At 41.1% G+C, this 12,074-nt stretch overlaps 2 protein-coding genes across 2 annotated transcripts; one reads left to right on the forward strand and one right to left on the reverse strand.

Moving 5' to 3' along the window:
* Window positions 1-247: 247 nt before the first annotated feature.
* LOC124279530 lies at window positions 248-4,608 on the forward strand. The gene is made up of 2 exons (XM_046715352.1): window positions 248-3,248; window positions 4,498-4,608. Exon 1 carries the CDS (start codon window positions 1,819-1,821, stop codon window positions 3,106-3,108), a length of 1,290 nt encoding a protein of 429 aa, XP_046571308.1. The 5' UTR covers window positions 248-1,818; the 3' UTR covers window positions 3,109-3,248; window positions 4,498-4,608.
* A 1,176-nt stretch (window positions 4,609-5,784) lies between these two features.
* Window positions 5,785-9,235, reverse strand: LOC124279531 (cytochrome P450 2J1-like). Its single transcript, XM_046715353.1, has 4 exons — window positions 9,109-9,235; window positions 8,559-8,662; window positions 7,378-7,512; window positions 5,785-6,332 (listed from the first exon to the last, which is right to left on the reverse strand). Exons 1-4 carry the CDS (start codon window positions 9,210-9,212, stop codon window positions 6,100-6,102), a joined length of 576 nt encoding a protein of 191 aa, XP_046571309.1. The 5' UTR covers window positions 9,213-9,235; the 3' UTR covers window positions 5,785-6,099.
* Window positions 9,236-12,074: the final 2,839 nt, after the last annotated feature.

The raw sequence follows: 12,074 nt of genomic DNA on the forward strand, positions 1-12,074 counted from the left end.
CTGAAATATATGAATATGAAATGATAACAAATACAGACATATAATTTCAAATATCATATGGCAATTTTCTAAATGAAAGCACTTTGCAAATAGCATGAATTGAATTCAGTACAATCTCATACATGTATAGACTGTTAACGGTTTTTATTACAAGTCACAATCATGAATATTATTGTATACAATAGGTGTGTTACAATTACCAAATAATTTACTTTATGATAGGTTTGAGTTTGAGGTACGAATTAGAATGAAATTTCTTTCTCCTAGCGTCGGAAGATACAACAAAGGGAAGTAATGCTATGAGTATGAGGGCGCTCTGATAGGTATAAAAGGGAGGGAAATTTGAATTAGGCCATTCTCAGCTGCGGTGCACCAGCGGTCATTTTTGATTATGGACAGCCCCAGGGTAGTCAACACTGACAGCGACAAGTTAGACGCCATATTGAAAAAGTTGGATCAATCACAAGCTGAAATTAGGAAGGCAGTTGATGAGAAGATTGAAGGTCTTCGTGATGAGTTTTATAAAACATCCAAAGAAGTACATAAATTGAAAGCGGAGAGGGACTATCAATGGAAAAAATATGGGAACAAAATTCAGTTTGCCTTTAATTCCGAAGCTCTGGAAAACTTAGAACAGTTGCGTTTTGCTATTCAGTATGATAAGACTGATTACGCCTTGGAATTGATTAGTCAGGAAGTTTCCAGGTTCCAGACAAGAAACAAACACATAAAAATAGCTGATTCCTCAGAGGGGGGCTGGGAAACAGTGCGTAATTATGTGGCTCATGAATTGGCGTCAGATTCTGATGACGACAAAAGAATCAACCGAGCGGAAAGCAAAGCGATTAAGAAAATCAAGACAAGGGCATCTCGTTCCGCACGATTGCATCCTTACAAGCCAATCCAGCGTCCTTCCTCGACAGTCACTCAAGCTTCAACGGATTCTCATGCTGGTGACCAGTCTAATAATTTTCGTGGCCGTGGTCAAAGGTCAGGAGCGTGCTTCATGTGTGGCGACTTCAACCACTGGAGACGTCAGTGTCCCTTACTTAACAACACAACTCAGCAACGCGGGAAGCTCGACAGAGAGTAGGATACGTTCCAAGGAAGCAGAACCAGAAGTTGAGTATACATTACGTGATGATAATGTAAACGTTGTTGCACCTGGCCTTACAAATGACTTTTATGAATATGAACAAGATGGGATAGATATAATTGTAAAGGGTAGACTGAAAAATCATGTTTCGTTTTGGAAAGAAATATGTGCTGTTGATTTTGTTCTAGACATTATTGAATACGGATACAAAATACCATTTTATTCTACCCCACAAAGAATGAATATAAGGAACAATAGATCTGCTAAGGAGAATTCTGACTTTGTGTCATCAGCTGTTCAAGATTTGTTGCGCAGAGGGTTGATTGCTCAGTGTTCAGATAAACCTTACGTGGTTAACCCTTTATCTGTAGCTGTACAACATTCTGGTAAGAAGCGTCTTATTTTAGACTTGTCTAGAGTGAATAAACATCTGTGGAAAGCCTCAGTTAAGTATGAGGACTGGAGAACTGCATTGTTGTACATAGAAAAGAATGATTGGCTAGTGAAATTCGACATCCATTCTGCATATCACCATATTGATATTTACCAAGAACATACGCAGTTTCTAGGATTTGCATGGGGTTCAGGAAAAGACAAGAAGTATTTTAAATTTCTTGTCCTCCCTTTTGGTTTGAGTACAGCTCCTTATGTGTTTACTAAGGTTACCAGACAGTTGGTAAAGTTTTGGCGTTTCCAAGGTTACAAGATTGTTACTTTTCTAGATGATGGGATCCTTTCAAGTTTTTCCCGAATGTGAAACGGCAGCTGTTGGCCAACTTGTCAAGCAAGACTTGTTAAAAGCAGGCTTTGTACCAAAAGTAGAAAAGTCCCTATGGAAGCCAGTTCAAGAGATCGAATGGTTAGGTTTTATCATAGATACAAGACAAATGAAGTTGTCTATTCCTCAACGGAAAATATCTAAGCTTAAGCAAAGTATAGCAGAACTTTTGTCTTCTACTGTTCCAGTCCCTGTAAAGAGCTTAGCTTCGGTTGTTGGGCAAGTAGTTGCTATGAAGATGGTTGTTGGTACTTTGTCTCAGCTAATGACAAAGTTTCTGAGTATTCAGACACTCCAGGCTACATCGTGGAAAGAAACTGTAATGATATCGTACCTGAGTAGAGATCAGTTACAATTTTGGGCTTCACATATTGACAGACACAGTGAATGTACTCTAAGCTATGGAAGTATTCCTACACGGGTAGTTTACAGTGATGCTAGTAATTCCGGTTTTGGTGGGTACTGTGTAGAAGTTGGTCAAGCCATATCACATGGTCAGTGGTCAGCATTAGAAGCGTCACGGAGTTCCACTTGGAGAGAGTTGAAGGCTGTGTTGTTGGTTATGAAAAGTTTTGTTTCCATTTTGGAGTCGCACAAAGTAAAATGGTTTACTGACAATCAAAATGTAGAGTCGATTTTGTCGAAAGGTAGCATGAAAGTCGATCTTCAAGCTTTGGCTCTAGATATTTTCAAGCTGTGCAATGAATATAATATCAGAGTTGACATGCAGTGGATACCAAGGTTAGAAAATGAGCGTGCTGATTATCTGAGTAAGATAGTCGATGCAGATGATTGGGGTATCCAGGATTACGTGTTTCAACGCGTCTCTGCCAAATGGGGCCCATTTGATGTTGACAGATTTGCGTCATATTACAATACTAAGGTTGTAAGGTTTAACTCAAGATTTTGGAATCCAGGAAGTGACGGAGTGGATGCTTTATCTATGTCCTGGGGTGAAGACAATAACTGGATAGTGCCTCCTGTGTTTATGATCGCACGTGTTCTCAGGCATATGAGGGAGTGTCACGCTAAGGGAACTATCGTCATTCCTGTATGGTATTCAGCCAATTTCTGGCCTATATTGTGTCCTAATAAGGTATTTATACCTCAAGTTAAAGGCTGGATGTATCTTCCCACTTGTAAGGAGGCATATGTACCAAGCAGACAGTTTGGCGGGTTGTTTGGAGTGAACGATTTAAACTTCAACATGATGGCTTTACGTGTGATATTCTGATGATGTTGTTTCCGTGTTGCAGGTGTGTTTGAACATGTATATAGAAGTGAGATACTGACTTTACCTCCATCTATGAGGGAGCTCGTAAGACGTCTTCCAGAGCATTTGTCTTGCTCGAGAGCAAACTCCACAAATAAAAAGTATGATTATGGTTTTAAAGCATGGAAGAAATGGGCTTTGGCCCAGGGTATGTCAACAGATATGCCAGTATCACCTTTGCACTGTTCTTTATATTTGTTAGCAATGTGTCAGCAAAGTGAGACTTTCTCACCTGTTCAGACAGCTTATTATAGCTTGAGACATGCCCATGTTTTAGTTGGTTTAGAAAGCCCCACAGAGAGTACGTTAGTAAAAAAACGTACTTGAAGCAGCTAAGAGGAAGTTAGCCAAGCCTGTTTGTAAGAAAGAGCCTATAACAGTTGAGCTGTTGAATAAGATTGTACCAGACAATGCGGAGGAATGCTCATTGTACAAAATGAGAACTGTTGTAATGTGCCTGTTAGCTTATTCAGGTTTCATGAGATCATCGGAGTTATTAGCGATAACTCGGAGTGATGTAGTATTTTGTCAAGCTTACGTGTCCATGTTTATTCAGAAGTCAAAAACTGATGTCTATAGAGATGGGGCTTGGATTATCATAGGCCGGACAGGTACAAATATGTGCCCTGTAGCATGGTTGGAACGATATTTGAAACTTACCAAAGTGAAAGATCCTGAATTTATATTCAGAAATATGAGTAAGACTGAAAATGGTTACATTTTGAGAGCTGACAATAAGCCCATGTCCTATTCCCGTTTGAGAGAGCTTTTCATTGAGGTGTTTAGTTCACATGTGAGTGATATATCGAAGTTTGGTCTGCACAGTTTGAGAGCAGGTGGAGCTACTGCAGCCGCAAACAATGGCATTCCAGATAGAATGTTTAAGCGTCATGGCAGGTGGAAAAGTGAAAATGCAAAAGACGGTTATGTGAAAGATGATATTGAGAAGCGTTTGAAAGTGTCTCTTTCGCTTGGATTGTAAATCTGCCCGTTCTTTATGTCTCAGTTGGTGCACCGTACAGCATGCCATGTTATGTAAGTGTTTGTTGTATGTGAATAAGGAGTTGGAGAAATATAATTTCTTTCGTTTGAGGTACGAATTAGAATGAAATTTCTTTCTCCTAGCGTCGGAAGATACAACAAAGGGAAGTAATGCTATGAGTATGAGGGCGCTCTGATAGGTATAAAAGGGAGGGAAATTTGAATTAGGCCATTCTCAGCTGCGGTGCACCAGCGGTCATTTTTGATTTGATGCTATATGATGTGATTTCTATGAGAGCGGATATATACACTGTCTGTATATATGTATGTGTTCCATACTGAATGTTTAATTCTCGTGTAATGTTACAGACCGATGACTGGCACTGTTGGGTGGGACGGACATGTCCAGGCTGGCGAGCCGTTAGAATACGTGAGTCATCGGGGGCATATGCCACGAGCAATGCAAGATGTAAATGGCGGGTTCGTAGCTGCTTCAGCGATGTAAGGAGACGGCGCCTTATGACTTAAGGCTCGATGGATGTAGTTTGTACATACTGTGTAAAACTTATTTATATTCTGTTTGAAACGAATAAACTATGGTGCACCGTACAGCATGCCATGTTATGTAAGTGTTTGTTGTATGTGAATAAGGAGTTGGAGAAGCTGAAAGAGACGATAGAGCCACATGGCTGGAGAAGATGACAGAACCACGTGGCTAGAGGAGACGATAGAGCCACGTGGCTGGAGGAGACAACAGAACCACATGGCTAGAGGAGACTATAAAGCCACATGGCTTGAGGAGAACACAGAACCACATGGCTAGAGGAGACGATAGAGCCACACGGCTAGAGGAGAACACAGAACCACATGGCTGGAGGAGACGATAGAGCCACGTGGCTAGAGGAGACGATAGAGCCACATGGCTGGAGGAGACGATAGAGCCACGTGGCTGGAGGAGACGATAGAGCCACATGGCTGGAGGAGACGATAGAGCCACATGGCTGGATGAGACGATAGAGCCACATGGCTGGAGGAGACGATAGAGCCAGATGGCTGGAGGAGGCAACATAACTACATGGTTGGAGGAGACGATAGAGCCAAATGGCTGGAGGAGAACACAGAACCACATGGCTAGAGGAGATGATAGAGCCACGTGGCTGGAGGAGACGATAGAGCCACATGGCTGGAGGAGACGATAGAGCCACGTGGCTGGAGGAGACGATAGAGCCACATGGCTGGAGGAGACGATAGAGCCACATGGCTGGATGAGACGATAGAGCCACATGGCTGGAGGAGACGATAGAGCCAGATGGCTGGAGGAGGCGACATAACTACATGGTTGGAGGAGACGATAGAGCCAAATGGCTGGAGGAGAACACAGAACCACATGGCTAGAGGAGATGATAGAGCCACGTGGCTGGAGGAGACGATAGAGCCACATGGCTGGAGGAAAACACAGAACCACATGGCTGGAGGAGGCGATAGAGGCACATGGCGGGAGGAGACGATAGAGCCACATGGCTGGAGGAGAACACAGAACCACATGGATAGAGGAGACGATTGAGCCACATGGCTGAAGGTGACGATAGAGCCACATGGCAAGAAGTGACAATGGAATCACATGGCTAGATGTTACAGATGAACCTAATAGCTAGGTATGGCAAAGCATACATTTTATGTATTTACAGACGGATAAGGATGTTAAGAAAAATGTTTAAGTCAACAATAGAGTCTAGCATTACTTTCTACCAGTTTAGCTGAGAGTATATACTAGAGGTATAATTCAGTCAATTTCGTGAATAATTGGTCCTCCAAGTACACGTGGACATCGCCTGGATTGTCACATCTTCCCATCTCATGCAAATCTGTTTTTGACGACAACCTGATAGGGCTTAGGCACGAAGTTGATGCTTCCACCTTCCGGTTCAAGGTCAGGAGTCACTCCGCCAGGCAGTCGAATCTCAAAACACCTCATGAACGAGGCCAAGACAACATGCAGTTCCGGTTTGGCCAACGCTTCCGCCATACACGCCCTCTTGCCGACAGAGAAAGGCATCCAACTTTCAGACGTCGGTGCAAACCTTCCGGAATCGTCAAGAAACGTTCGGGATTAAACACTTCCGGTTCCTTCCAGTGTCTTGGATCATGGTGGATAGCGAAGATGTTGGCCAGCACGATCGTCCCTTTTGGAATCTCGTAGCCAGCTGAGGAGGTCGGAAAGAAACACAAATTAAAAATAAAAAGTGTTTGCCGCTGATATGGCAATGTCCCCCGCCGCTAAAGAATGGAATATCTATATTCACTACTTTTATTTTGGGTCACATACAAGATGCCTGAAATGACTGGTGTCTGCATAATCACCAAATGTAGGCTGTTAACATACTTGAAAACATTGGTTGCAATGTTTTATGAGATATCGCCTTTAAAAGCGGTCAAAGTATCGTGGTGACCTTGAAGATTAGGTCAAGGTCACCGAAAATCAACTGGTGTCTGTGAAATCCCCAATGTAGGCTGTCACCAAATTTGAAGGCACTGGGTACAACAGTGCATGAAATATCGCGTTAACAACAGTTTGAAAAGCGGTCAGTGTCGTGGTGACCTTGAAAGATAACGTCAAGGTCACCCAAATCGACTGGTGTCTGCGTAATCACCCAATGTAGGCTGTCACATTGGGTACAGTTTGAAAAACAGTTCATGAGATATCACGTTAATGAGAATCTCCGTTAACAGGGGAATCGGGACGTACCTGAGGACGCTGCTGAATCTAAATTTGAACAGTGTGGGTGACTGAGTGAAGGGTTTGGTTGGTGGGTGGGTTTAGGGCTGGTGGATGAGAGAGGGAGTGAGGGAGTGAGTTCATATCTTGGAATATTGTTTCAGTTTAATGCAGACTAAAGTACAAAGTGAGACATGTAACTTGCAGAAATCAGCAAGTCTCGGACCAGCAAACCAAGGTCGAAGGTGATCATATTCCGGACAAGTCCGAGATTCGATCCTTCGATCTGTGGATCCTGAACAGTTCATTTGTGCAATTCTGTTCTTTTGCAATTCTAACTACAGAAGACCAGTGGGTCACCCTTATCTCCTAAAAGGAACATATTTTAAACAGCCTCACCTTGCCCATTCCGTACTATGTTACTGCCAATGTATACAGACCCACATTGTAGGACAAATCTTAACCTGTTTAAATACTGATATTAAACGTAGTCGTTACGTCAAAGACTAACATACAGACTGCTCCCGTCTTACCGACAGTTGTATCACAAGTGGTTGAGTGGGGGAGACCCAGAGGCGCCACTGCCCCTTTCCGCATACTCTCATAGAGCACGGCTTCGGTGTACGGCAGCTTGTGTCGTTCGGACAGCATCGGCACTCGCCGCTCACCTGTATGATGATTTTTCAGAAACAATCCTTACTGGCAGTTTATGCTTTCAAACGAAGTGGCGGACTCGTTGAATGAGTGAATGAATGAATCGTCGTATACAAGTTAGGTAAGTCCCAATTTCATGGCAATCTTCATTTTGAAAAAAAATGTACCTCGGGCTACTTTCATTTAGTATTAATATCATTTCAGACAAAACACTAAGCAGCGGTTTTCGGGACCAACCACGTCAACGCATATTCACACAAGATGTTATATACACCTCAATACTAAGTTTCTATTCGGTTCTTTTCATTACATCTTTCATGAAGTGATGTTTCATGAACTGCGTTTTTCTAAATCATTTTATTCGTTTCTTTTTTAGTTTACTTTATTGACTCATTTTGTTTTGTTTGCTTCGGGAACAGATCTTAGTAATGTCGTCGTTTATTCTTTGGTTATAATTGTCAATCTTAGTGGACCAAATCTGAGCATAGATAGATTCATTACAAACGCATTGTGGGCGATTATTTACAAGGGTATTTACCAAAAAGTTAATTAAAACAGAATGTCAGAAACTGATAACTTGTGGATCATGTTTTTGGATCATGGTAGACATAACGAGAATATTTCTCGTCGCAAAGTTAATCGCGCCATTCTTTTGCTGTATTTTTAAAATAGAATGAATGTCTGACAACACATTGGCATTAGTTTTATATGTGTTTGGCATTTCATTTTCGCTTTGCGTGAAAAAACATGCAAACAATATTTGGGCAAAATGGTGAAAAGGCATTTCATGCCTTATTTCCAAGTGGAAAACGCATTGTTTGGGGCGATCTGTTTTTTCATGTGATGGTGGTTGCAGTTGAATTTGGGGTAATTTCAATTTCAAAGTGGTAACGTTTCTTTAGCCCGTCAGTTTACATAATTCGGATCGATCGGTGGCGTAAATACAGTATCTTGCACTTTCGACAGCAAATGCTGTCTAACTGCCTGTGATAAACTTAGCAAACTCCAGTGTGAAAATGACACTGATAGGAAATGATTTGAATTCTAAAGGCTTTCTTACCCAACACCCTGTCAACTTCCGCATGGAGTTTCGCTTGTACTTCCGGGTAGGCTGCAAGGTACAGGAGTGTCAATACAGAGTCTGTCGTGACGTGTCCAATCCCGCTATCGGGGTGAAAGTTTATAACGTAAATTACGGTACAGATTAAAAGACAATTGTGGTGAGTAAGTTTCGTTTTACGCCGCTTTTAGTAATGTTCCTGAAATATCACGGTGGGGCACCAGAAATTGGCTTCACACACTGTGCCCATATGAGGGAATCGAACCCCGGATCTTCGGCGTGACGAGCAAACGCGTTAACCACTAGTCTACCCCTCCATTTAAAAGGCAATAAAATGTGAATAAAATGTGGAATTTAATATTCACAATTTAAATATCTGTGTTTATAGCTACTTTCGAACGCGAAGATAAATAATTCTATATTGACAAACATTATTACATTTGTGTCAAGTCAATTTTCCGATATGTTTCAAAGATATTTGTTTCAAGTAGTAGCGACCTTCCTAGTTTCTTGCGATGCTTTTGGAAAGCTTCATTTATTCCTTGATTACCTCCGAAAACATCCAATACTGTCTGGCCGAGATGCGTGTTTGTAAACTGTGCAAGTAGTTCCTGGATCCTCTTCCTCCTCTGCCTCTTTCTGGGCAATCAACATGGCGTCTGTGAAGTCACGTTGTGTATCTGAAAATCAGGTTTATTGAGGTAAAAGTGCAACCCTTATTGACACAACTTCTATATTTTACAATTAAAATTGATATTTTAAAGAGATATGCGTTTTTTAGAAACATATAAGTTGGAAACGTGTAAAGTTAACCTGCACGATGACCTTGACCCAAGATCTTCTCACCTTGCCACATATCCTTCCATCCACCATCGAGTGGTGCTGAGAATATCTGGCGTCAATTGTTCATGTTTTAACCTTAACGTTGCAACGTAAACTTGCGTGACCCACTCCAACTAACATTCCCGCGCTCGATTTTGACTTAATTGTATATTTGCATTTAATACAGTTAATGAATGAATTAATTGCAATAACACGTTTCTGTCGATTTGCATATTGCTGTTGTATATAAAGTAAGCGATAAGATATACGAAATTATTAGGTAATTATTTTTGCCTCAAAAAGTTGTTTACTGTTTTTGGGAATATTTTAGTTTTTAGATTATAGACGCTAGACATTTTGAAGGTCGTTTGTGATGGGATCTGGATACGTTTGTCGTAAATGCGTCCATCCAAAATGGAATAAAACCATCTCGAAACTTACGAAATACGATGCAGATATCACAAGTCCTTCAGGAAACAATATGGTAATTACAAGTACGGTAATTACGTGAATTATTGTCTTGATGTGTCATAGAATTTAATGGATCACCCCGTGGAGATTCATGATAAGTATTGACCCAAGATAACCCGTGCTTGTTGACTTTGGTGATCGAATTGGTCAGGACTGGGAGACCTTGTTGATTGCGTGTCATAATATCCCATCGTCGTTCATAACATGAACCACGGTGGTGTCGAATCAAGACTAGAATATTTACAGGTCCGGATTCTCATCTTCCTGAGAGTGACTTTATACGAAACACGGGCCATCGTAGACCAGCTTCAACCGCAGATAATATCATGAGTGATGGACAATATTATCGAAGTACGTAAACTGCGGCGTTTAAATATTATGCTCAGGTTCGAGAGAAAACGTTACTTAAAAATTGATGCTTACGTCAATTGCCAACGAAGCTATAGCAGCCACTTGACACCGGGTGTCTCTTTTGATGCACGGTCAACATAATATACTACCCATCAAAAGTTTAGACTTACTAGTGCAAATGTAGCCACTTACTTCAGGCAACTGTTCTAAATTGATTTTGCAAAATATTCCATACTATTTAAAGGTACTGTTTACATATGAACTGATGTATCGTAAAACAAATTCGTAACTTTGAAAAGATGAATTGTTTCGCGGAGTTCGATAAAGGATGAAGTCAGCGAAAATTAGCCATTCTTAACAAACTTTACACCAAAACACAAGCTGTTCACATGCGCGATATTTGCACATGCTTTTCGTCAGCAATGATGCATGATCCTCGTGCTATTCATATATGAGTAAGGTTTGCAGTTATTCCACAAGTTAGTGAACAAATTCATCTTCGATGTAAGCCATATGTATATACACAACATATAGTAAGTGCTAGAGGTAGTCTAAAGAGCTTTTGATGGAAATAACCATTACCTGCTCTAAACGTTCTCTATGTGCGTTGATCCTTTGTAAATGAAGTCAAAGAACCCGTTTGTATCTTCATGAATTTCCGGAATTTCGCTGTTGGATAAAGTCTTAAAGGATGGGATTACATCTTCCAAGAACCCATTTCCTGCTTCTGTCGAGAAGACGTCAAATCCTCTTTACAGATGCTCAGTGAACTCTTCATTGTCCGATGAAAACCTATTACACAAAATGTTTGCTTTTTTATAAACAACGCTATCGGCACTATTCCAGGTTTATCAATTAGAGGTCTGCGTTAAAAATATGCCTGAACAGCAGGTAGTCCAGTGGTTGACGGTATGAACATCGATCTAGGTGAGGATGGAACGATGCTACATGGCGACCATGTCAGCGGGATGAACCATCCGATCCCGTCAGTCGCCCATAAAGATAAGACCAATAGTCAGCTGAAGATGAAGGAACAAATCATCTGACAGCGTTACTTAAAGTCCAAATCGTTTCCATGGAAATCATGAAAACACATAAATGCCCCAAAATCTGCAAACAGCAAAGCCATCACTTCAAGATCTGTTTGATATATCTGCAAAATCTTGTATAAAGATATTGAAAAGTTTTTCGAAATTGTAATCGGAAATAGAAGCCCTCTCATTTGAGACTAAGTCCAAATCATCTCCTTTGAAACCGGGAAAAATGCTAAAAGGCTGCGCTAGCAAAGGCAACAAGTTTGGAATCTGTCTCATATATCTGCACTAATGAAGTAGATAGATGAGCGAGTTTTGATTTACGCTCCGGGAAACGAAAATTCACCCCTTTTAAAGGTAAGTCCAAATTGTTTCCGTAAAATCCTGAGAAAACATGCCCAAAATCTGTAAATAGCAAAATGGCACCATTTCAAGTTTCTGTTTGATATATATATATATATACCAAGTTTTGTTGAAAAATATTGAACGAAGTTTTAGTTATGCTCCGAAACAAAATGATTCCGGGAACGAACAGAAGCAGTTGACTCGTTTCCCCGTATTATATGCCGGGGTTAAATATCATTGCTGATGATCAGTTCTAATTCGGATCTTTCTTGGTGTTATTTATTTCTTCAAATATATCTTCAGCATACACGCCAACGTATATATTGCAGTGGTTGTGACCATCCTTCACAAGTGGTGAGGTGGTGGAACTGGGTTTAACGTCGTGCTTGAGAATATTTCGAAGCATATGACGACGCATGCGTGTGTATGTGTATGTGTGGCTGCTTGTACTAGCCCAGACTGAAGCTGGTTTTATGGTGCCTAGCCCGCGGCA

This window comes from Haliotis rubra, unplaced genomic scaffold (assembly GCF_003918875.1).
Source record: "Haliotis rubra isolate DU_JTF1 unplaced genomic scaffold, ASM391887v1 Scf2513, whole genome shotgun sequence".
Lineage (NCBI taxonomy): Eukaryota > Metazoa > Mollusca > Gastropoda > Lepetellida > Haliotidae > Haliotis > Haliotis rubra.

Excerpts from the sequence above, each read along its gene's own strand:
- LOC124279530 (XM_046715352.1), top strand. The coding sequence starts at position 1,819 with ATGATGGGATCCTTTCAAGTTTTTCCCGAATGTGAAACGGCAGCTGTT.
- LOC124279531 (XM_046715353.1), bottom strand. The coding sequence starts at position 9,212 with ATGTTGATTGCCCAGAAAGAGGCAGAGGAGGAAGAGGATCCAGGAACT. Across the intron at positions 7,513-8,558 it reads GGAAGTTGACAGGGTGTTGG|GTGAGCGGCGAGTGCCGATG; the intron begins GTAAGAAAGCCT and ends ATCATCATACAG. Across the intron at positions 6,333-7,377 it reads CACTTGTGATACAACTGTCG|CTGGCTACGAGATTCCAAAA; the intron begins GTAAGACGGGAG and ends CGACCTCCTCAG.